Source organism: Periplaneta americana, chromosome 1, assembly GCF_040183065.1.
Source record: "Periplaneta americana isolate PAMFEO1 chromosome 1, P.americana_PAMFEO1_priV1, whole genome shotgun sequence".
NCBI lineage: Eukaryota > Metazoa > Arthropoda > Insecta > Blattodea > Blattidae > Periplaneta > Periplaneta americana.
This window is the reverse complement of record NC_091117.1, coordinates 85,985,448-86,010,238: the sequence shown is the minus strand read 5'-3', so window position 1 is coordinate 86,010,238 and position 24,791 is coordinate 85,985,448. Positions and strand designations below refer to the sequence as shown.

The 24,791-nt window shown below is 42.4% G+C and overlaps 1 protein-coding gene across 4 annotated transcripts in view; it reads right to left on the bottom strand.

The window, feature by feature from the left end:
• Positions 1-24,791, bottom strand: part of LOC138697884 (adventurous-gliding motility protein Z-like) — a 137,633-nt gene that overhangs the window by 45,197 nt on the left and 67,645 nt on the right. For 3 of the 4 annotated variants that reach the window (XM_069823487.1, XM_069823472.1, XM_069823479.1), the window contains one exon: positions 15,324-24,360. The exons of the other annotated variant lie outside the window; for it this stretch is intronic. In XM_069823487.1, coding sequence (XP_069679588.1) covers positions 15,342-16,634 — 1,293 coding nt within the window. In that variant the 5' untranslated portion in view covers positions 16,635-24,360 and the 3' untranslated portion in view covers positions 15,324-15,341. Of the gene's footprint in view, positions 1-15,323; positions 24,361-24,791 lie in introns of those variants that run through there. 4 annotated transcript variants of the gene reach the window in all.

The window sequence follows — 24,791 nt, the reverse complement described above, 5'->3', positions numbered from 1 at the left end:
GTTTGACTGTAAAATCAACAATTTCACGTGAAACGTTATGTACGAACATTGCCACACATTCTTTGGTTCTTTTTTTATAATTTTCCGCCCCTTTTTAGATTGAGATATTAAAAAACATTCAATATTAGAATTTTTATAAACATACATTTAAAACACACCACCATCTTGGCCCTCTTTAATTTTTAATAAACTACTCTTTCTTTCAGAGGTTTAATCATGCCATCACTAGCATGGCTAAGTAGTTTCAATAATATTGAAAATTGCTTCAATGAGTTCATGACAAGAACCCGATTAAAGTTTAGAAAAAGAGGCATGTATCGGTAATGAAATGTCACCTACACGTTCGTTTACAATAATCACTATAACTCAACAATGAATTGTCACTGGAGGCTTTTATGATTAACCCACTGAATATGGCATAAGGACAAAATGTCAAAAATCGTTAATATGAAATCTATATCATGAGAATTATAATGAAATAACATCACTGGTATCAGTCGCTAACCCTCCACCCCCTTTGGGATGCGACTGTTATTATAAGCAAATACACTGTAACGGCAATACAGAAAACAATATAATAATAAGAATAATAATAACAATAATAATAATAATAATAATAATAATAATAATGAGACTGGATCAGGCAACTGGACCTAAATCCTTGATTTATTTAGTGATGATGATGATGATGATGATGATGATGATGACGATGATGATGATGATGATGATGATGATGATGATGATGATGATGATGATGATGATGATAGCTCGCGCAAGAAACGATTACCGAAAACCAATGGTGGCGTTGCTGTCTGTTTTGACGTGTGAATGTACTGTCGGTGACTCAGGAGAAGACGAGAGCGGACTGAGGGGGAAGGGATGTGAACAGATAACGTACGACAACACGTCAATATTTGTAATGTAGTAAGCGGAAACATTAGGTCTCCTTCTGTTCAACTTAGCTTTAATTTCCATACGCATTGTTACTCATGTTTCCTGCACGAGTAATAACCTGGATACTGGGATGCTTATCTGAGCGATGTTTATAATAATCAACAGCGATAGTCAAGAAGGTCACATTCTTGCCCCTCGTCTTCTCCTGAGTAACGGACAGTAGGCACGCCGAGGGGGGAGAGGTGCGAGCCGATGGAAACACTGTCTCTTCCAAGAACATGAACAAATGAGGACATCGCTGTGGAAATAAAGAACGTAGCAAGAGAAAAATTCGAAGCTAATTGAACGCGCAACATATGTTTACGAATGAAATAATAATAATACCTTGCGATACAAGACACGTATTCACATGCAATGGAACAAACTAAAGTCGTAATGTAACTATCACAAAGGAAGACTGATTCTATCGATGTCATTTCTCTTCCGACTGTACTCTTGAATATCATTCAAGTTATTTCGTGACCTTTCCCGGTTCCCAATCTTTCTTATCGCATTGTTTGATTCGCATTTCCTCCGTCGGTATTCCGTGCTTGCGATAACAAAACAAAGAAAGTAGATTGCAAGGGTTTCGAGGTTTCGCTATAGGTTAAAAGGGGTTCCTCGGTACAAAAAAAGTTGAAACACACTGTTCAAGGCTCGTAATGAAAAAATAATTGTATTTCATTCCAATAGAATAAAAATTGTAGAAGTATTAAAGAACGAAAAAGCAATGTCTTTTGTGCGAGATCGTGCGTATTTGCTTGCTTTCCGCACAAAACCAATACGCGGTAAGTGTGAAATACCACATTCAGTATTCCCAACGTAACATACCTAACAATTTCCCTCTTCTTACCGCTTAAGCGCCATATTCATTTTACTGCTTTAGGCTTTTAACATATTATTTTTAGAGACGTTTAACATAATAATAATAATTATAAATTGGAAACTTACCACTGCAATTTCACCTAAATTGCACTGTTAATTATTGTTTTTAAATATTTGCAAAAATTAAGTAAACTCTACAACACCACAAAAGTTACTGCATTTGTAATGCAAGTAACATTAAGGAAGCCGTGAAAAAATCAACAAGATTCCAGATGCCGATGTTATTACTGCAATATGTTATATAAATAATATTGTTAAAATATTAAAATGAAAAATAAATCATTACATAACCTTACCGGTTGTTTTAAGTTCGCATTTATAGACTGGGGGGAAAAAAAGACAGACGTATATCACGGCCTGCTGGAATATAGTAAACACAGAAAACATTTTATAGCAACAATGTTGAAGATAGGTATTTTAGTTTTTAAAAGTTGCCGTCATTGAACAGAAACCAAGATGGAGATTTCATTGCAACTAATTAGAAATTCCTCTTTCAGGTATGTAATAAACGATCTTCGCACAAAATAATGTACGATACACAAGCGGTATGTTTGTTTTCATGTTCTCGGAAATTAAAAAAGCTCAACTACGTTTCGCTTTTTCAATCTTTTCATTCTTCATAACATAAAACTATATTGAAATAGATCCATTGTAGTGCACTTATTGTTACTTAGTTACCATTGCTGTATAGTTTTGCGAAGGCTTTGGAATAATATTGCTCTAAATTTTTTATGCGATTCATATTGTATTTGCAATTTTAAAAATACGATTGTGCTAAAAATGTTGTATGTACAATACAGGTTTGTGAAGTGCATTACAAAATCTAGGAAAAGCACTTCCCAACCTTGTATCATAATATATTATATTAATGTGTTTAATAGTATATTTTGTAGTTCAAAGTCTATTAATATTTTAAATTGTTTTTTAATGCTATGTTTCATTGTCTTGTATGCGGTATTAACCTTGAAATGGGAAAGGGTAGCAGACTGCCAATAATAGCCAAAGTAATCATAGATGGGTTTCAAGGTCGTAGGCATATTAATAATGTCCTGACTGCCTGCACACTTGCACAGGACACAACAATTGACTCGTAATAATAAATATATAATCGCTGCGAGCTGTATTTTCGATCATTTTTGTATTATGTTAACTTCAAATTAAAAAGCCAGAAAATTTGTTTTATATTAATATTCTTCCTTTCCTTGTTGGGTCGTTACCTGGTTGAGGTTTTGTCCGGGATTTTCTCTCAATCCATTGAAGCAGAATTGCTGGGTAACTTCCGGCGTTGTATCTCAAACTCATTTCGCCATCATTAATTCACACATCATCATCATCATCATCATCATCATCATCATCATCATCATCATCATCATCATCATCATCATCCATACAGTAGCCCAGGTAAAGTTCACGGTGCGGCGTGCTGTACTTGTACAAAAGCGCGGCCGTTCGGCTACCCAATCATTCACAGAATAGGAATGGTAAGCATAATAACCCTCAGGTTGCAGTGCAAGCCTTCGGGTCCCTCCTCCATACAAGGTAAAAAAAAGTTCTTTCATAAAAGGGCAGTCTTTTTTAAACTTAAATAGAACATTTAATAATCGGTTCTACGAACAATAATTATATGTATGTATGTATGTATGTATGTATGTATGTAATATATATATATATACATATATAAAGTGTACAGGATTTTGATATTTAATATAAAATTTACACTACATAAATTTACCAAAAAATGTTTCTTCGATCATGAACTCAGACTTCCAGATCTTAATTATTAATTTTTATATATTATAGGCCTACATGTTTATTATAAACTTCTTGTAATTTCAGTATTTGTTGGGATCTTCGTCAAATTCTAACTTTTTATTCTGGCGTGTATTCAAAGTTACTAAAAAATCATATGAAATTAAAATGAAACTTAATAACAAAATAGTATTATTATTGTTGTTCTTCGTCTTCTTACTTTCACTAATTGAAGGCTTTTACGCGCCATTGAGCTTTTTGCTGCTAAATAACGACATTTTACCACTCATTTCTGTCCTGACAAATCACTCTCCAGTCGTTCACTTTTAGAATATAAAAGTAGGTAAACTGGGGACAGAGCAACTAGAGGCTTCAATAACGTCACTACAGAAGAGCCCGCACACCGCAGAATTGTTCGTTGCACTACTAACTGAAAACGTAGACCACTTATTTTCGCTGATCCAGCTGCGGTCTCACAATACAATAACTTCCGTTCAGAAAATGTTTTGCAGATGAATAATTACTACCGGTATTTACGGATGACAGAAACAGGTTCATTATCAGGAGCATTAATCGTGATTTGTTCGCTTGTTTCAACTTCAGTAAGTTTAGTTGCTGTGACATTCATAGTTATGTACTTGATAAACTTGTGCTATTGAACAAAAAAAACACACACACACACACACACACACACACACACACACACACACACACACACACACACACACACACACACACACACACACACACACACACACACACACACACACACACACACACACACACACACACACACACACACACACACACACACACACACACACACACACACACACACACACACACACACACACACACACACACACACACACACACACACACACACACACACACACACACACACACACACACACACACACACACACACACACACACACACACACACACACACACACACACACACACACACACACACACACACACACACACACACACACACACACACACACACACACACACACACACACACACACACACACACACACACACACACACACACACACACACACACACACACACACACACACACACACACACACACACACACACACACACACACACACACACACACACACACACACACACACACACACACACACACACACACACACACACACACACACACACACACACACACACACACACACACACACACACACACACACACACACACACACACACACACACACACACACACACACACACACACACACACACACACACACACACACACACACACACACACACACACACACACACACACACACACACACACACACACACACACACACACACACACACACACACACACACACACACACACACACACACACACACACACACACACACACACACACACACACACACACACACACACACACACACACACACACACACACACACACACACACACACACACACACACACACACACACACACACACACACTAAATAAATATATGGCGTACGAAAAATGCCGTCCAATAACAGCACTGTAGGATGATGTACATTATATAGATTAATTTAAGTATAGAAAGCAACATTCCACGATCCATACTTTCGGAGATATCGCAAAGAATCTGTCGGTCAAATGAGGCATATTGCCAAAACTATTGAAATCAGTGAAAGAGGTTTAATAGTGATTTTATTTCTATGATACATATGGTAATACAATATGGACAACTGGGCTCTAAATCAACAGATGCTCAAAATGCCCACCATCCATCTCCTAGCTCGACGCATAACACCTGAGCACCTCATCTCCTCTGATGGTAGTAACGGCCGCATGCAGGCGAGCGACGGGATCTTCCTCGTCCTCCGGAATCACCCTGTGCACGAGCTCCTTGAGGAGATCCCAAAAGAAATAATCCAGTGCATTCAGGTCTGGCGATCACGGCGGCCAAGATTCAGGCCCTCCGTGATCTATCCATCATCTTGGATATTACCTATTCAACTCCTGGCGGGACTCATTAGAGTAATGGGTAGGTGCACCATCATGTTGAAACCACATATTACATCGAATCTTGTAAGGGATGTCTTCCAGGGGGACGGGCAGATTTTCTCTCACAAACAGGGCATAGCTTCTACCATTCAGATAAATTACGTTCATTACCCCATTTCACCTGGGGTGAAAATTGCGAGTTAGAGGGTTGGTTCCTATCGTTATTTTAATTGTCTTGATCTCCTTTAACACGGCCTGTGGACGATATTTTTCTTACATCCTGTATTTATTTATACGTAGTACATTTAGCCTATCTATATCTACATCTATAAATAAGGATAATATAAGATAATTTTCAAACGACTAGGAATCATATTAACAGAAGATACAGAGCTCACAGCACTTATGGATTCTTTTAACTTGTCCACGTGTATTTTAATGAATAGAAATCAGTAGTGAATTACTGTACGTATTAATTACGTACAATTCAGAATTAATTTATATCTAATCCAATGTAATTTTACCAGGACCTGTGCATAATTACGTACAAACAAACCAGAACTACGTCTATCCTCTGACTATATATATACATTGTATATACTATCCAGGGTGTAACAAAAGGTCACGCCAATCCTTAAGGAGGTGACTCAGGACCTTATTTGCAACAAAAAATCCTAATACACTTTTTCAATATACATCCCCGTTTCCGAGTAACACGAATATCACGTACCGTATCTATCCCCATTTGATTCCACACCTAATGGACCCGTCTGCTTGAGAGAAGGTAGGCTAATTGTCAGTTATTTAGAGCAGATGCTCAAAATGTCCCCCTCTCGCACGAACACACGCTTCAGCACGGGGTCTGACCTCTCGCAGCACATTATTCAATCCGTGCTGGTGTATCTCCATTGCAGCCGTGTTAATCTTTGCAACGAGCTCTTCCCTGCTTGCTGTCTCCGTTTGGTACAATTTCTCCTTCATGCAGCCCCAGGAAAGAAGTCCAATGGTGTTAGGTCTGGGAATCGGGTTGGCCAGGCAATGGGACCATCCATTCCAATCCATCTACCTGGAAAATGATCTAACTATTGGCATACTGGAATGTGCTGGAACACCGTCTAGGTGATAGTTGCCTGGCCAGCTCGGTCCCCAGACGTAACACCATTGGACTTCTTTCTCTGGGGCTGAATGAAGGAGAAAATGTACCAAACGGAGATAGCAAACAGGGAAGAGCTCGTTGCAGAAATTAACCGGCTGCAATGGAGATACACCAGCATGGATTGGATAATGTGCAGCAAGAGGTCGACGGTGTGCTGAAGCGTGTGTTCGTGCGAGAGGGGGACATTTTGAGCATCTACTCTAGACAACTGACAATTAGCCCCCCTTCTCTCAAGCAGACAGGTCCATTAGGTGTGGAATGAAATGAGGATAGATATGGTACGTGATATTCGTGTAACTCTGAAACGGGAATGAATACTGAAAAAGTGTATTAGGATTTTTTTGTTGCAAAGAAAGTCCTGAAGCACTTCCTTAAGGATTGACCTGACCTTTTGATACACTCTGTATACAAAGACGAAGACTATGGTTGTCGCAAGAAAAATAAAGAAGGTAAACTTACGAATTCTAAATGAGGCAGTAGAACAGCTTCAAATACTTGGGATGTACTATAAGCAGTAACATGAGCTGGAGTCAGGAAGTCAAAAGGAGGATAACAATGGCAAAGGAAGCTTTTAATAGAAAAAAGAGCATCTTCTGCGGTCCTCTGGAGAAAGAACTAAGGAAAATACTAGTAAAATGCTTTATGTATAGTGTGGCATTGTATGAGGCAGGAACATGGACATTACGACGAAATGAAGAGAAAGGAATAGAAGCATTTGAAATGTGGATATGGAGGAGAATGGAGCGTGTGAAATGGACAGACAGAATAAGAAATGAAGCTGTGTTGGAAAGAGTGGGTGAAGAAAGAATGATGCTGAAACTGATCGGAAAGAGAAACAGGAATTGGTTGGGTCACTGGCTGAGAAGAAACTGTCTACTGGAGGATGCACTGGAAGGAATGGTGAACGAAGAAGAGTTCGGGGCAGAAGAAGATATCAGATGATAGACGACATTAAGGTATGTGGATCATATGGGGAGACAAAGACGAAGGCAGAGAATAGGAAAGTCGGAGAATGCTGGGTTTGCAGTGGAAGGCCTGCTCATGGGCAGAACACGTATGTATGCATGTATGCATGTACATATATATTCTTTCATAGTTTTCTGCCCAAGGGCAGGTCTTTCACTGCACTCAGCATTCTCCGATCTTCCCTATTTTCTGCCTTCCTTTTAGTCTCCGCATATATTATATGAAGGGAGAGGGGTAATAACTGGTGTCCGACTCTTGGCTAATACAATTGTGATCACCTTATTTGGGACTCTTGCTGCGATCCACATGCACCAATTCTTCTTCCTGCGATATCACGGACCATTACATTGTCAATGGACAAAATATGCCTAGTCCAAGCGTGATGATGTGAGTGGGAGTCGCAAGCAATGTTTTCTCCGAAGCAGTCCGAGCGGACACGAACTTAGTCGATCGCTGGAAGCTGTAGAGTTACCTCTTCCCTCGCGGAGTATTGAGAAGTGTGGAATATATTGTTTCATCAACCTAGTTTATTTATGTAGTGATAATTCTGAAAACAATTAAGTTCGAAGAGTTTTTCGTATGACATAATATTGTGTGTGAAATTATACAATAGTTCTTAAAAAATCCGTACGATTTACGCATTCACGGCCTGAGTTAAATCTGACGAAATAATGGCATTGGAACAGGTGACTGCTGCCTGTTCCAACTTCAACGAGACCGAGCGTGGGCGCCCTGATGCGAACCAACACAGCGGCGAGTGTTGTGTTATCGATCAACTTAAGTCGAGAGCGTTTAGTTCTATCAATTTTGCAGAGAAAAGCGCGGTTATTTTGAATGGCAAACCTACTCCTCTCCTTACAGAACTTAAAACTAAAACAAAATCTTATACAAGACATTTTCAAAGTAGCTACTATAATTCACTTAAATGGTTAACTGGGTGCTCGTCAAGCGGTAAATTGTATTGTTGGCCATGTTTATTGTTTGTTACCGAAAAAGGAGTTTGGAATGGCTCAGGATTCAGTGACATAAACAATTTTCATAAAGCTAGTGGACGCCATGAGAAAACTCAAAGCCATCTTCATGCTATTACAGCATTAAAGACATTTGGTTTACGAGAATCGACACCCAACTGGATGAACAACGACGTCATGATATAATTTTACATAATGAAAATGTAAAAAAGAATAGACAAATTCTAGAACGTCTCATTAATGCCACATCTTTTTTTAGCAAAGCAGGAATTGGCATTCAGAGGACATGATGAGAGCAGTAAGTCATTGAACAAAGGGAACTACATTGAGCTGCTTAATTTGATTGCTGAATATGACGAGAGACTTGCAAACCATTTGTCGACAGCAACTACTTTTGCCGGAACTTCCAATAAAATTCAGAATGACCTAATTAATTCTGTAGCAGATGTAATGTTAGACGAAATAGGATGTGAAATTTCCAATACTCCCTTTGTTGCAATATTACTTAATGAAACAACAGATATTGCAAATAAGTCACAACTTTCAACTATGTTGAGATACGTGACGAAAAGTGGAAAGATTGAAGAGCGATTCTTAGGATTTACTGATGTTAGTCAAAATCGAAAGGCTGCAGCATTGGCAGATCACGTGTTTAAGTGTCTTGATAATTACGATATTGGCCCGAACAAACTTGTTGCGCAGACTTACGATGGTGCTTCGGTAATGTCAGGAGAAATAAGCGGCTTGCAAACCAGAGTACGACAAAAATATCCCAACGCACTGTTTGTGCATTATTCGCACACAGACTTAACCTCGTTCTTTCTCAAGCAATGAACAATATAAAACAATGTAAAATATGTTTCAAGACGTTGAATGGAATAGCAGCATTTTTTCAAAATCATCAAAGAGATCTCATGCCCTGGATAAGGAAGTAAAGAAACGATTGCCAAAAGTAGCACCCACTAGGTGGAATTATAGTTCTCGGATTGTCCAAATAGTTAATGAAAATCGAGAGAATCTAGAGAATTTGTTTCAGAGTATTGTGAACGATCCTGATGAATGGGACACTGAAACTTTTATCACGTCTCGAGGATTTCTGGCTTAACTTCAAGATTTTCATTTCCTATTTCTCTTAACAGTTTTTAAATAGCTTTTCTCTATCACCGATACTTTGTTTGAGGTTTTGCAAAATAAATCAATGGATATCAGTTACTGTTTGGATAAAGTAAGAGAATTAAGAGAAATTATCAAAAACAGGAGGGAAAATTTCGACACGTTTTGGGAACATCTGAGAAGTGATTATGAACCGTCATAAAAAAAAAAGAAAAAATTATCTTTACGCAAAGACAAATTATTTGCGTTTATACAACGAAATAATAGACAACATTTCACACCAACTTGCAGAAAGATTTCAACACTTAGGGAAGCTTAAATTTCTTGAGCTCCTGAACTCCAAAAAACGGATTGAATATAAAAAATATTTCCCTGAAAGTGCATTCCAGTCTTTAAAACACGAGTATGGTGAGCATTTTGATTTTCCCGGGTTGAGGAGCGAACTAATAGCAGCCTATAATATAGAAGGATTCAATGGAAAAAGTGTAATAGAAACAATTACATTTCTGAAACAGACAGACCTTGCTGAAGATGGTTTTCCAGAACTGTACAAACTGTGTTGTCTAATTTCAACAATTCCAGCTTCTAGTGCTAGTGTGGAACGATCATTTTCTACTTTGAAAAGAGTGAAAACTTACTCTAGGAACACTCAAACTGAGGAACGACTGTCAAATTTGTCCTTCATTTCTATTGAAAAAGATTTGCTGGCCTGTCTCAAGGGGGAAGATAGTTTCTACAGTAAGGTCATTGACAAGTTTTTAAAACAAGAAAGGAGAATGGAGTTGGAGTACAAGTAAACAGCTAATTCAGGTATGCTTGATTTTTTTTTTATTTTATTGGGTTATTTTGCGACACTGTATCAACATCTAGGTTATTTAGCGTCTGAATGAAATGAGTCCGGGGTACAGCACCGAAAGTTACTCAGCATTTGCTCGTATTGGGTTGAGGGAAAACCCCGGAATAAAACCTCAACCAGGTAACTTGCCCCGACCGGGAATCGAACCCGGGCCACCTGGTTTCGCGGCCAGACGCGCTGACCGTTACTCCACAGGTGTGGACTGGTATGCTTGATAAAGTTAACGACTTTTAATTTAGGTTTATTTATTTTCAGTTAACGGTATTATTTATTTAGGCGTAATAATAATAACAATAATATAATACGAATATAATTAATTTGTTTTATATTGTAAATTTTATTAGTTACAACAATGTAATTTATTCGTCACAACAATAATTCCTTTCTACAATTCACCTTAACGCTCTCGTCAACAATTGGATCTTCACTCAACACAGTATTCGTTACAGCACTCCACCGACGACAATGACAATTTACTTGGACTATTACGCACAACAATGAACTGTTAATCTTAACTAATATTTACACAGTACTATTTACAAATCAGAACTACCAGTTCTCAGTTCACAGTTCTTCTATCTCAGTCACTCGAGTTCACAGTATCTCGAACCACAGACCTTCAGAGACAGTTCACTGTACTCGAACTCGGGTCCCTCCAACTGCGGTCCACTGCACTCGAACTCAGGTCCCTCCAACTGCGGTCCACTGCACTCGAACTCAGGCCTTCGGATGCTGACGCAGATGCGGACACACACTCGAGTCGAACTCTGGCTTGCTTGCTCTGGCTTACTCACTGACGGAATAACTGAAAACTCTACAACAACTCTCTAGTTCGCTGGCGCCTGCTCTTTTATAGCAAAATCATAGTTGCGAGAACCTTCTACAGGTGTGTAGAGAATTATCTCAATATCTCTACATCGACATTTCTGGAAGGGCCGGGAAGGTCCGTTCCCCCTTCCCTCCGTAAGCAGCTGCGCGCGCGGACTCGTCGCGTGACGTAATACACCCTCTCTCTTCTCTCCACCGCGCGACGTCACTCAATGTTCCGTGGAGCCTGTGCGATCTGCTTTCTTGCGGGACGCTGGTCGTGAGTTCGATTCTCACGTCGCTGTCACATTGCCCCCTCCTTAGGGCTGCTCGTCCCGGGCAGTCCCTTGGTAGGCGGCTAATCGGTCCAGATGCACCACCATCATCTTCCCTCGAGGTTGTCGCTGGATGCGGTACACCACGTCGTTGATCCGGGTCACCACGTGGTATGGTCCATCCCAGGCACGCTGCAGCTTTGGTGATTTCCCTTTGGTCCTGGTAGGTCGATACAGCCACACCAGGTCGCCCTCCTGGAATCCTGCAGAGTTGGCTAATCTGTCGTAAAGCACTTTCATCCTGTCGCTGGCCATCTTGAGGTGTTCTCTGGCCAGATGGTGAACTCCATTCAACTTCTCGGTGAGTTCTGCCACATAGTCAGTTGCTGGCTGGTCGGCGCTGGGTGGCGTGCCAAACAGCAGATCACAGGGAAGGCGCAGCTCTCTCCCGAAGACCATGTTTGCCGGTGTCATCCCTGTTGTATCGTGGACCGAAGCTCTGTAGGCCAAGAGGAACAGTGGGACTCTGGCATCCCAGTCTCGTTGATGGTTGGACACCACCTTCCGCAGATGCTCTTCCAAGGTTTTGATGTAGCGTTCCACCATACCATCGGACTGTGGGTGGAGGGGAGTGGTCCTGGTTTTATGCACCCCCAGACGCTCGAACAATTCTCCCATCAGGTTGGATTCGAAGTTGCGCCCCTGATCGCTATGCAATTCCCGGGGCACCCCGAATCGGCAGATGAAGTTGTCAAGCAGCGCGTCGGCCACCGTCGAAGCCTCTTGGTTGGGAATCGCGTACACCTCTGGCCATTTTGTGAAGTAATCCATGGCGACTAGCAGGTAGCGGTTCCCGCGATCCGTGACCGGGAACGGTCCAGCAACGTCGATGGCGATCCTCTCAAAAGGAGCTCCCACGTTGTACTGCTGCATGGCTCCCCTGCTGCGGGTCCTTGGTCCGCGACTGGCTGCACAGGTGTCGCATCTTCGGCACCATTGTTCCGTGTCGGTCCTCTGATGCAACCAATAGAACCTCTGCCTTAACTTGTCCAGCGTCCTGTTGGCTCCCAGGTGGCCTCCAGTCACTCCAGCATGAGTCTCCTCCAGCACTTCCTTCACCTTGCTCCTGGGCAGGACAAGTTGTTCTATGCGGGTCCTTCCATCGGCCGACTCCCAAATCCTCTTCAGGATACCGTCCTTGACAGTGAAGGATTCCCACTGGGCCCAGTAGCTCTTGTAAGTGGTGCTACGGTTGGCGATATCGGCCCATACTGGTCTCTGGCCGGACTCCACATCACGCAGTAGCTGTCCAATGTTTGGGTCCTCCAGCTGCTCCCTCCTTATGGCGGCGTTATCCCATCCTGGGCTCGGCTGGGCGGCAATTGCTCGGACTGCGTGGGCGCCATCCCGCTCTTCTACTTTCAGGCAGTGTTTGCAGCCATCCGGGCACGGACGTCGTGACAGGGCATCAGCGTTGGAATGTTTCTTCCCTTGTCGGTGTTCAGAGGTGAAGTTGTACTCCTGCAGACGTTGAACCCAACGGGCGGTCTGCCCCTCCAGATTCTTGAAGCCCAATAGCCAGGTGAGTGCAGAATGGTCTGTCCTCAGATGGAATTCCTGGCCATACAAATATTTGTGGAAGTGCTTCAGGGCTTCCACAATGGCAAGAAGTTCTCTACGCGTCACACAGTAGTTTCTCTCAGCCTTGGATAGTGTTCGGCTGAAGTAGGCAATCACCCTCTCTTGCCCGTCCTGTTCCTGAGAGAGTACTCCGCCGATGCCTACGTTGCTAGCGTCCGTGTCGAGCGTGAACTTCCTTCCAGGGATGGGATATCCCAGTACAGGAGCAGTGCAGAGCGCCTCTTTCAGCGACTGGAAGGATGACTCCGCCTCGTCTGTCCACTGGAATTGTCGTTTCTCCTCGGTCAGCTGGGTTAGAGGCTTAGCGATGTTGGCGTACCCAGCTACGAACCTTCTGTAATAAGTGCAGAGGCCGAGAAAGCGGCGCAGCTCCTGCTTGTCCCTCGGTCTCGGCCATCCTCTGACGGCTTGTAGCTTCTCCGGGTCCGTGGCCACTCCGTTGGTCCCTACTACGTGTCCCAAGTAGTTGACCTTCTTCTGGAATAGATGACATTTCTTCGGGTTCAACTTCAGTCTGGCTTGTCGCAGTCTCTCGAACACTTTCCTCAGGTTCATCAGCTGTTCGCCGAAAGTCTTGCCCACCACGATGACGTCATCAAGGTACAGCAAACAGGTGTCGTATGTCAGGCCTCTCATTACGGACTCCATTAGTCTCTGGAATGTAGCCGGGGCGTTGCAGAGGCCGAACGGCATAACGGTGAACTGCCATAGTCCCTGGCCTGTAGAGAATGCCGTTTTCTCCTTATCCTCCGGATGTAGCGACACCTGCCAGTATCCTGACTTGAGATCCAACGTCGAGAACCACTCTGCTCCGGCCAGGGTGTCCAAGGTGTCGTCAATTCGTGGAAGGGGAAAGCAGTCCTTCTTGGTGACGTCATTCAGTCTTCTGTAGTCCACGCAGAAGCGCAGGTCCCCATTCTTCTTCTTCACCAGCACCACAGGTGATGACCAAGGGCTGTCGGATTCCTCGATGACCCCTCTTGCTTTCATGTCCTCCAGTTGGTTGTCAATCTCCCTCTGTTTAGCTAGAGGGACGCGTCGAGGAGGTTGTCTGATTGGGCGAGCATTTCCGGTGTCGATGCGGTGCTGGACTTTCTCCGTTCTCCCGTAGTCATTTTCAGACAGACTGAACACGTCCTGAAATTCTGTCAGTAGATCGTGGACTTGTCTTCTTTCTCTTTTGCTTAAATTCGCCGGCAATTCTCGAGCCAGCTCTTTCAGTGGTGGGTCTAAATCTGGACGTGGTCGGTGACACTCCTCGTTTTCTGCCAGCGACGTCACAGACACCACCGGCTCGACGTTACCTAGTACAGTTCCACTAGGCACCTCCTTGTCCCGATTGGTGACATTCAGGACCCTCACCGGTACCACCTTCTGATTCGGGAGTAAGGATCTGGCCACATAAACCCCATCTATCGGAGTTGTTTGCGAATCGAGGAGCAGGTTTCTCTTAGGTTTTCCGTCCAGTCTTGCCGTCACCATCATCTCGCAGCCTGCTGGGATTGTCACATGATTCTCCAGGGTGAGTCTGCCGGCCATGGGTTGGTCTTCGACGTCCCTCAGGAACACTTCATCCTGACCAAAACGCAGGATACGGCGCCTGACGTCCACCGTGGCATCGAAGATCCGCATGGCGTCGAGTCCCAGGATGACGTCTTCAGTGATGTTGGCGACGAACACCCACATCTCCAGTCTCCTCTTTCCCAATGTCAGATCCAGGAAAACCTCCTTTTGGATGGGCAGGTTCTCGCCTGAGGCAGTACGTAGCTCATACCGGCGCAGCGGCGTCCTCCCAGGTAAGCCACGCACGACTTCCGGTCTGGCGATAGTGAGCGACGCCCCGGTGTCTACCAGTACTCTGCATGGGCGGCCTCTTATCCATCCGTCAGCAATCAGCCCATCGTCGCATCTTCTGTTAACCGTCTTCAAGATCAGCCGAGGGGATGGTGATGACGGCGCCGACGTGCCCCTCGTCGCATCGGCCCCTTTTAGTTTTCCTGTTTGTGACCAGATCGGTCACAGTCCCTCCTCAGGTGTCCAGGCTCGCCGCAGGACCAGCAGGTGGGCACTCCTCGTCTTCGTCGCTCGGGTGATTTCGGTTGACGTTCCTCGACGTCGGCCGCCGCGACGCTCCTAATCCGGTGCGATGCCGAGACGTTCACCGTCAACTTGGCTGCCTCCATCCTGAGGGCCGCCGCCAGAGCTGCATTGATGGTGCGATGCTCTGCCAGGAGTAGCTGTTGCTTTATTTCCGGGTCTCGAACTCCGCTGCCGAAGGTGTAGGCCGCCTCTCCAGCGATGAAGTCATTAGGTAGGCCCCTGAGCGCCTTATGGGCCAGTTGTTCCACCGCCATCGCGAATTCTTGCAGGGACTCGCCTGACTGTTGGACCCTCGTTTTTAGTTGGGTCCTAAATGCTGCAGCAAGTTGATGGTCACCATAACGTCCCTCCAAGGCCGCCATTATCTCAGCGGCTGTCCCATCTTCTGGAACGCTGTGAAGAATCTCCGACGCCTGTCCCTGAAGCGCGGCCAGCAGCTGAGTAGTTTTCTCTGCTGGCGTCCACCCATTGTGCTCTGCGATGGCCTCGAACTGGCGACGGAATATCGCCCAAGACGTCGTACCGTCGAACTTCGGCGTCTTGACGTTGTGATGTCTGGCTGAAGCCGATGGTTCCGCAGGGGCACTATATGGGGTCCTCAACTCCGTGGCCGCTTCTTGCATGGCACGTCGAACCTCCTCGGCAACTATCTGTTTATGTTCTCTAGCCTGGCGATCCACCAACGCGAGGATGTGCTTGTTTTCTTCAGCATGTCTGTCCATCACCTCACTCGTCTTGTCCAGCAACTCGCTCGTCTGCACTTGACGACGCTCGAGATCGCGGATTTTGCCGTCGAAATGGTCTACCTCCTGTCTCAATTCGGTTACTGTCTCGTTTATAGTTGTAAAATTCTTGTTTAGGTTGTCAAGATCGGCTTTGAGTTCGTCTTTCACGATGGCGACAATTCCATCTACGTGGGCCGAAACGCTTTCAATTTGCGAAGTGACGTCATCTTTCACTCCGCTTATGTCGCCTTTCACTCCGCTTATGTCACTTTTCATCTCTGTTTTCACTTCACTTATGTCACTTTTCATCTCCGTTTTCACATCACTTATGTCGTTCTTAACCTCACTGATGTGCCTGTTCATGTCGTTCATGTTATCTTTTACTTCACTAATGTGCATGTTCATTTCTGCTTTCATTTCTGCGATGGCTTGCAGGATCTGCTGTAGGTTCTCCATTGTCGATAATATCCCACTTCTGACACCAGTGTGATCTTTTTATTTGTAACAACAATGTAATTTATTCGTCACAACAATAATTCCTTTCTACAATTCACCTTAACGCTCTCGTCAACAATTGGATCTTCACTCAACACAGTATTCGTTACAGCACTCCACCGACGACAATGACAATTTACTTGGACTATTACGCACAACAATGAACTGTTAATCTTAACTAATATTTACACAGTACTATTTACAAATCAGAACTACCAGTTCTCAGTTCACAGTTCTTCTATCTCAGTCACTCGAGTTCACAGTATCTCGAACCACAGACCTTCAGAGACAGTTCACTGTACTCGAACTCGGGTCCCTCCAACTGCGGTCCACTGCACTCGAACTCAGGTCCCTCCAACTGCGGTCCACTGCACTCGAACTCAGGCCTTCGGATGCTGACGCAGATGCGGACACACACTCGAGTCGAACTCTGGCTTGCTTGCTCTGGCTTACTCACTGACGGAATAACTGAAAACTCTACAACAACTCTCTAGTTCGCTGGCGCCTGCTCTTTTATAGCAAAATCATAGTTGCGAGAACCTTCTACAGGTGTGTAGAGAATTATCTCAATATCTCTACATCGACATTTCTGGAAGGGCCGGGAAGGTCCGTTCCCCCTTCCCTCCGTAAGCAGCTGCGCGCGCGGACTCGTCGCGTGACGTAATACACCCTCTCTCTTCTCTCCACCGCGCGACGTCACTCAATGTTCCGTGGAGCCTGTGCGATCTGCTTTCTTGCGGGACGCTGGTCGTGAGTTCGATTCTCACGTCGCTGTCACAATATTAACATATTCCTTTTCTGATATTATTATTATTATTATTATTATTATTCTTGTTGTTGTTGTGGTGGTGGTGGTGGTGGTGGTGGTGGTGGTGGTAGTAACCTGTTCCCCATCGAGAAATAGCACCGCACGCCACTGGATTTTAGGATTCCCTTATGATTTAAAAACCTGTCCTTGAGCTGACCAATGAAATACTCTAAGAAGAGAAGGAAAATTAAAAGCCTAAAATACTCTTCATGACTCTCTGTCTTGAAGTAAGAACTCTGTGTTTGTCTTCCTGCAGTTCTTGGAATTTAACACTTTAGCAAAGAGAATTTACGTGGAAAACTCTCTAATTCCTATGTACATTCACAAATTAAAATTAATATTATTTTTGTTTCTTGTTTCGTATTTTTCTCAATTTCGGGAGGGGATATATCCCCTTAATCCCCTCCCTTGCATCCACCCCTGGTCACAGCCATATCAGTGAATACCGGTAAGGTTTTAGATGTTGAAGTTCTTTCTAAAGAGTGTAAGTAGGAAACATTCTACCAATGATAAGAACTCTCCATCTCACCTAGCATGGAAAACTGACCGTAAGAGTCTATGTGACATAAACTATAAGGCTCCTTACCGAGCATGGAACCAGTTAGTGCCGGGAGGATTCTTCTAAGATCTGTACAAAATATGGGACTACAGTACACAAAATATCTGGGGGATGGTGACTCAAAAGTCAAAGTTGAGAGTGATCTAGACCCCTACAGTGGGAAAGCAATTGAGAAACTTGAATGTATAGGGCATTACCAGAAGTGGTTAGGGAATTCTTTATGCTAGCTTGTGAAGGCTAAAATCTGGGTGGTCGTGGCAAGCTTACGAATAAAGTTAAAGATAAATTGCAGAATTACTTTGGTGTAGCTTTGAGAGCCAATAGAGAGAGTGTAGAGCAGATGAAAAATGCAATCTGGGCTTCACTGTATCATGCATCAGCAAATGACAGTCAGTCACTCCATTCAAAATGCCCTGAGGGAGAAAACAGTTGTTGCAAATACCAGGTTTCAAAAGCAAAGGGGCTGAAGTACAGTCATAAGGGTTCTGGTATTAATTTGGAGATAGTTAGGGCAATCAAACCTGTCTACGAAAGGCTGACCCATCCAGATATGCTGAAGACATGCCTACATGGGAAAATGCAAAACCGCAATGAAGCTTTGAACGGTATGATTTGGAACAGGTGCCCCAAAGAAGTCTATACAGGCACTAAATCTTTGTGTGACCAGATATTTAGAATAATTTTTTTATTTATGATTCTTATTAATTATTACTGTTTTGGCAGATAAGTGCAATGGATTTAGAATCTTTGAAGAAATAAAACCAGTAAAGTAAGGAATTACAAATCATACCAACAAGGACAAAAATAATCTAAAAACAGGAGCAAAATAATAACATAAATAAACGCTGTGTGCCATTTTAATAAAGGGCCTGAGGTTGAACTCGAAATACTGAGGTGGTTGGGAATCAATTCAGGAGAAATACAACACAGATGAAAAACAGAAGACTTCCATAAAAAAAAAAACCAACTCCTACTGTACGGCAGAGAAGAAGGTACCTGAGAGGAGGGGAAAAAGAGGAAAATCGACCAACATGAAGCTGCTGAAGGAGTAATCATGGCAGAGAAGAAGGTACCTGAGAGGAGGGAAAAAGAGGAAAATCGACCAACATGAAGCTGCTGAAGGAGTAATCTGTGATGTTGGTGGTTTCTGAGGTCAGTAATTTTCAACCTTCATTTCTTGTAAGGTAAAATTTGGGAAGAATGTGAATACTTCAAACTCTATATCTCAGCTTATGACGGTGATATTGCAGTGATTTTTGCATCATTTTAAAGCTCAGGATGTTCTCTATTGCCTAAAGAAAGGACTATATGATTAGAAATGTTAACACTGACTTAGAGATTATTGTTTATAAAATGGCGCATTTAAAAAATGTAAAAATTTACAAAAATGTGTTTATTTCAGAAATGGTTTAACCAATTGTAACCAAAGTTGCTTAGGCACTACACATCTAATGTATCTATAAAACAGTGAAAAAATCATTTCAATATCTCAATTAGTTTCTGAGACATTGTGTTTGAGGACAATGGTATAATCTGTAACAAAAAAATTGTTTATGAACAAATTATAAACAAATTTTTTAATGTTTATAGTAAAATACCTTAATTAATACATACAAAATCATATAAAAAATGGAGGGGTGCATTATAATTTCAAACAAAAATTGATATATGCTAGTGTGTACAGTGACCTTAAGTGAGCCTTCACAACATTAGCCTATCCTTCATTTCATGCAATGACTCAAATACATTAAAAATAAATAAAAAAATTATTCAGTCGGTGACTAGTGTTCAACAAAAGAGAGCTGCACTCAATAGCTTGAAAATAGGTACGATGTTTTAATTTCATCCGTCATTTTGAACGATGAATGATCATATACAGGGGACCCATATTTATATTCAACTTTTTATTGCACTGTAGTACTGTAAACAGTCAGGTTAAGTAACTTATTCCACTTCTAAAATGTACATTGTTCCATACAATTTCAAGCACATAATACGAAGCTTCAATTTAGATATTTATTCTTTGTACGACATATACTTTTAAACAGGAATTTTTACTGAAAAATATTTTGCCTAAAGAAATAAATCTTGAAGCAATAACCATGCGTCAAAACTGTCTCTATATGATCGTACCCGAATTTCTGCTTGAATGGAGGTGTGGCAGTCTACAATAATTCTGCCAGATATGGTGGAGGATGGTGAAGGGAAGAAATGCGATGTTGAATTGCAAAATATTACAATATCAAATTACACTACTGTTTGTGAAAAGTGGAACACCCAGAAAGAATGGCCCGAACGATTCCAAACTCGGGAAATGTGTAGAACAGTGTATCATCAATAATTGATTACGTTTCCAGAGAGATGGCGTATACATAGGCCCAACAGTGACGTCTCTTGTGTCACCAAGGTCAGTGTTATGCCTTGCTCAGTCAGTGCAGATCTTCCAAACGAAGTGGAAACGTGAAAGCTAGTGGAAGGGCGCAATACCAGCACGTGAGTGAGTTCGAATGGGACAGAATGATTGGTCTCCAGGAAGCAGGTTTGCCATACCGTGGCATTTCGGCTCGTACAGAGCATGCTGCCACGACAGTGGTGCGTGTGTAGAAACAGTGGATAAAAGAGGATCGTACGCAGAGACGAGCGGGTACTGGTCTACGTAATGTGACCACAGCACGGGATGACCGCCATCTTGTCCGCATGGCCGTGACGAACTGTACAGCTTCATCCAAGTGTTGAGTCGACATTGGAGTACTGCAACGGGTGTGGACCTGTCTGTGTCAACGGTTCGTCACTGCCATTTAAGGGCTGGACTAGTGGCTTGCATGCCGTTGTGTCGGCTTCCATTATCCAGAAACCATCAATGCCTCGGATCGCAATGGGCACGTGAACGCCGTCACTGGCGTGCTGAGTGGCAAACTGTAGTGTTTTCGGACGAGTCTCACTTCAACTTGTCGTACAATGATGGCCGCATACGTGTTAGACGCAACTGTGGTGAACGCAATCTGAGAGCCTGCATTGTTGAGCGCCATAGCAGACAACGCCTAGTGTGACTGTTTGGGGCGCCATTGGATACAATATGAGATCTCGCCTCTTATGCATTCAGGGCAATCTGAACAGCAACCGCTACATTAGGGAGGTTTTAGAGTCCGAGGTACTGCCTCTCCTTCAGGCAACTCCACATGCCACATTTCAGCAGGACAATGCCCGGCCACGTGTGGCGAGAATTGTACAAGCCTTCTTTGAAGAACAATGGGTATCACTGCTTCTCTGACCTGCACGTTCGCCAGACATGTCGCCCATCAAACATGTCTGGGATATGGCTGGTCGGTAACTTGTTCATTGTAGTCCTCCAGCACCTACTCTTGAAGCTTTGTTGACTCGCATACAAACTCTGTGGAGGGAAATTCCTCAGGAACATATTATCCAGGCCCTCTTTGATTCCATGCCATGGCGCTTAGAGGCTCTGATTGCAGTGCATGGAGGCTTCACGCCGTACTGAAATCTCATGGTCACAAATGAGGTATAGTTCTGTAATTCTAATCATTTGTGTGTTTCTATGTACCTAATCTGTGGTATCAATTTCATTTCAGTCACATACTGTATATCCTGCTTGGTGTTGCAATTTCCACAAACATTAGTGTATATATTTTTGAGGGCATACAAATCATTCAACCACGTGTGGAAAAATGTGAAGCAAATGCAGGTGCTTACGTTGAATTTTAAGTAGGCCTAATCCTAATGACTGTATTACTGTTTCATTCTAATTTTACCCCCTCATGTAATGCCATTTATGTGTAATAAACGGATGAAAAGTTGGATGTAAATATGGATCGCCTTGTATACAAAGGCTACATAAAATGGTACAGTACTGCACAGGCCCTCAAGCATACCAACTTAGAATGTATGAGATATTAATGTTTCTCTTGGACGTAGATTATTGGTATTTCTCAATATGTGGACTGATGTTTGATTTTGTTGGCAGCTTCAAACTGGACTTCTTTCCCTGAATCGCCACCCTCTGAAAGCAATCTACATGCAGCCCTGGAGGCACTCAATAAAACTGGCCTCAGATTCGAGGAATTTGAATCGAATTGTTGATTCACAGACAAAATATAACCAGGAAAATTAACATGAAAGAGATGTATGCTAACTCAATCTTCTAATATTCTGTTGTAATTCGTAACACATTTTGAAAATACTGACATCATTGACTCATTCAACACAGTTGTAGGCTTTGTAAGAGTCACACATGGAAATTGAATGTAACTTTATGCCTTTCTTTACGTTGTAAAAATATTACAGAATATATTCAATGATCATTAATATTTTTTCTCTCTCAATGTGTGTTATTTTTTGTTATTGTGTCTACCTGAATTCACAATCTTAATGGAAATACAGTGTTGAAGTTACAGGTTTGTAATACGCTACAAATAAGTCGCAAATGAAATTTGAGACGTCCTCTGCGATCTTATGGCTTGTAATCTAGGTTACGAGGTCCAATTTTTCGAGGACTAGGTAGGCCTATAAAAGCTGAAGACAGTACCGGTACTGTTTTACGTAGTGTAAAGCTTCCTAACGAGAGAAGGTAGCACAAAGATTCATATGGATGGCACGAACGAATTATTGAAGTTAGGATATCGGAATAGGCTTACATCTTTCGAAATTCATAATTTTGGATACATGAATGATGTATAACCCAATACAGTGAAAATTATAATCAAACACAAACCATAGCTAATTACGAGTTCTGATTTCTCTTCCTGTCCATACACAGATATGTACGTACAATACAATTCACTTTATCATAGACCTAATGGAAATCGGAACTGATGTGAATAAATCATTCCCTCCTTGCTTACTATTACAGTATATACTTTAATTCATGTTGAATCTTTCGTACACTACTTTCAACACTTGAATATAAATAACTGATTAAATGGAGATCTTACTCGTGTTAATTGTGTAAGCATGTGCGGCTTACAGCTGTTTTGGTGCTTCTTCACACCATCCTCCTCTGAAACAGCTGTAAGCCGCACATGCTTACACAATTAACACGAGTATGATCGCCATTTAATCAGTTATATATACTTTAGTTCCTTGTTTCCATATCCGTCTCACTACACTACTGTACTCCAAGCACGAGAAAATCTTTGGGGAATGAGACTAAGCGGGGCAATGCTGTGAATGAATGTTGATGTCATAAGATGTCATAAGATCACACACGTGGGTATTCTTATTTCTATTGGCTAGCTCTCACAGCACAAACCATAACAATGATGCACACATATTGATACTACCCTAGTTACAAAATTAGATCACTGTTAATCTCCTGGTCTTTTAATCTCTCCATACAGGAAATAGCATATACAGGAGAGCACATGGTTTTTAAACTGACGTTATAACGGTAATATTATCTATCTACTTCGTTCCAATAGATGACGCAATAGTAAGCACATTCCTTTCACGGTTGATCTCCTTGTTGGAGAACAGTAACTTTCTTCTCTCCTTGTCACTGTCACCGTCTCCATCTCTGTGCTTATTCTGTCACTTTTTTCACCCCTGACTTGTTTTTACTCACTTTTCTCACTTTATTGCATGCTACTTCCACAGCACCAACAAAGTATCCCGTTCTCAGTATTCTCACTCTCTTTCATTGCCACAGCACTTAGTATTCTGCTCTAATTTTTAGTTAATTCTACTGCTTTTCCCACCTTTGGTTTCGTCTCTTCCTCTTGCCCTTCTCACTTATATGTATAGCCTATTTATTCCCTCATTCTCATTTATTGAATTTTCCCTCACACTTTCATTTCTATCTTTCCTCACCCCTGTGATCACATTCATCACTTTCTTCTGTGTGCTTATTCTGTCAATTTTGTCCCCCCTAACTTGCCTGCACCAGCATTTTCTTACTCTCTTTCATCGCTAGTGTCCTGTTCTCAATATTCTTCACTCTGACTCTCATTTCCCTTTCAGAAACACTTTGTATTCTGCTCTCAATATCCCTAATATCCAATTTATTTACTTCTCCTACTTTTCCCATCCCCGGATTCATTTCTTTCTCTTCCCGTTTTCCCGTCTATATTATCCCCTCACTCTCACTCACACTTTCATTCGTATTTTTTTCCCCATCCCTGTCGTTACTTCGTTCCTCTTCTGTCTCCCTTGTCTCGGATCGCTGTCATCATGCGGTCCCCACAGCTTACTTTCTTTGTCTATCAGTCCTCCCTGCTTGTTGATATGCCTGACCAGAGAGCTGCATCAGAGCGAGCGGGGATATAGTTTCAGTCCAGGAAGGCACTGATGGAATGGATAACAATCATCTGAAAAAGAAGAATTTCAAACCTATATCTATGGAGTTCCTGGAGACAGCTCTGATTTATTTGGCTGGTGGCATCAGTAGGAACGGCGATTTCCTAAACTAAGACGAGTAGCCCAAATAATACTGAGCATTCCCACCACAAGTGGTCCAAGTGAGAGATGTGTCATTTAAGCAAGATGTTTAAATATATCTCCAGAAAATGTCGCATAGGTCTATTGTTTTTGCACAGTTCCATGAAAAAAAATCTCAAAATCAGGAAATGTAAAACAATCGAATAGGCAATTGCAAGAACTAAATTTTCATAACTAAAACAAAGCGAGTTATTAAAAATCTAATGAATTCATTCGAATTACCTGATTATCAAAACCATTCGAAATAATAGATGTTCACAATATAATTCGATTATTCATTCACTTTGCTTACCACCACAAC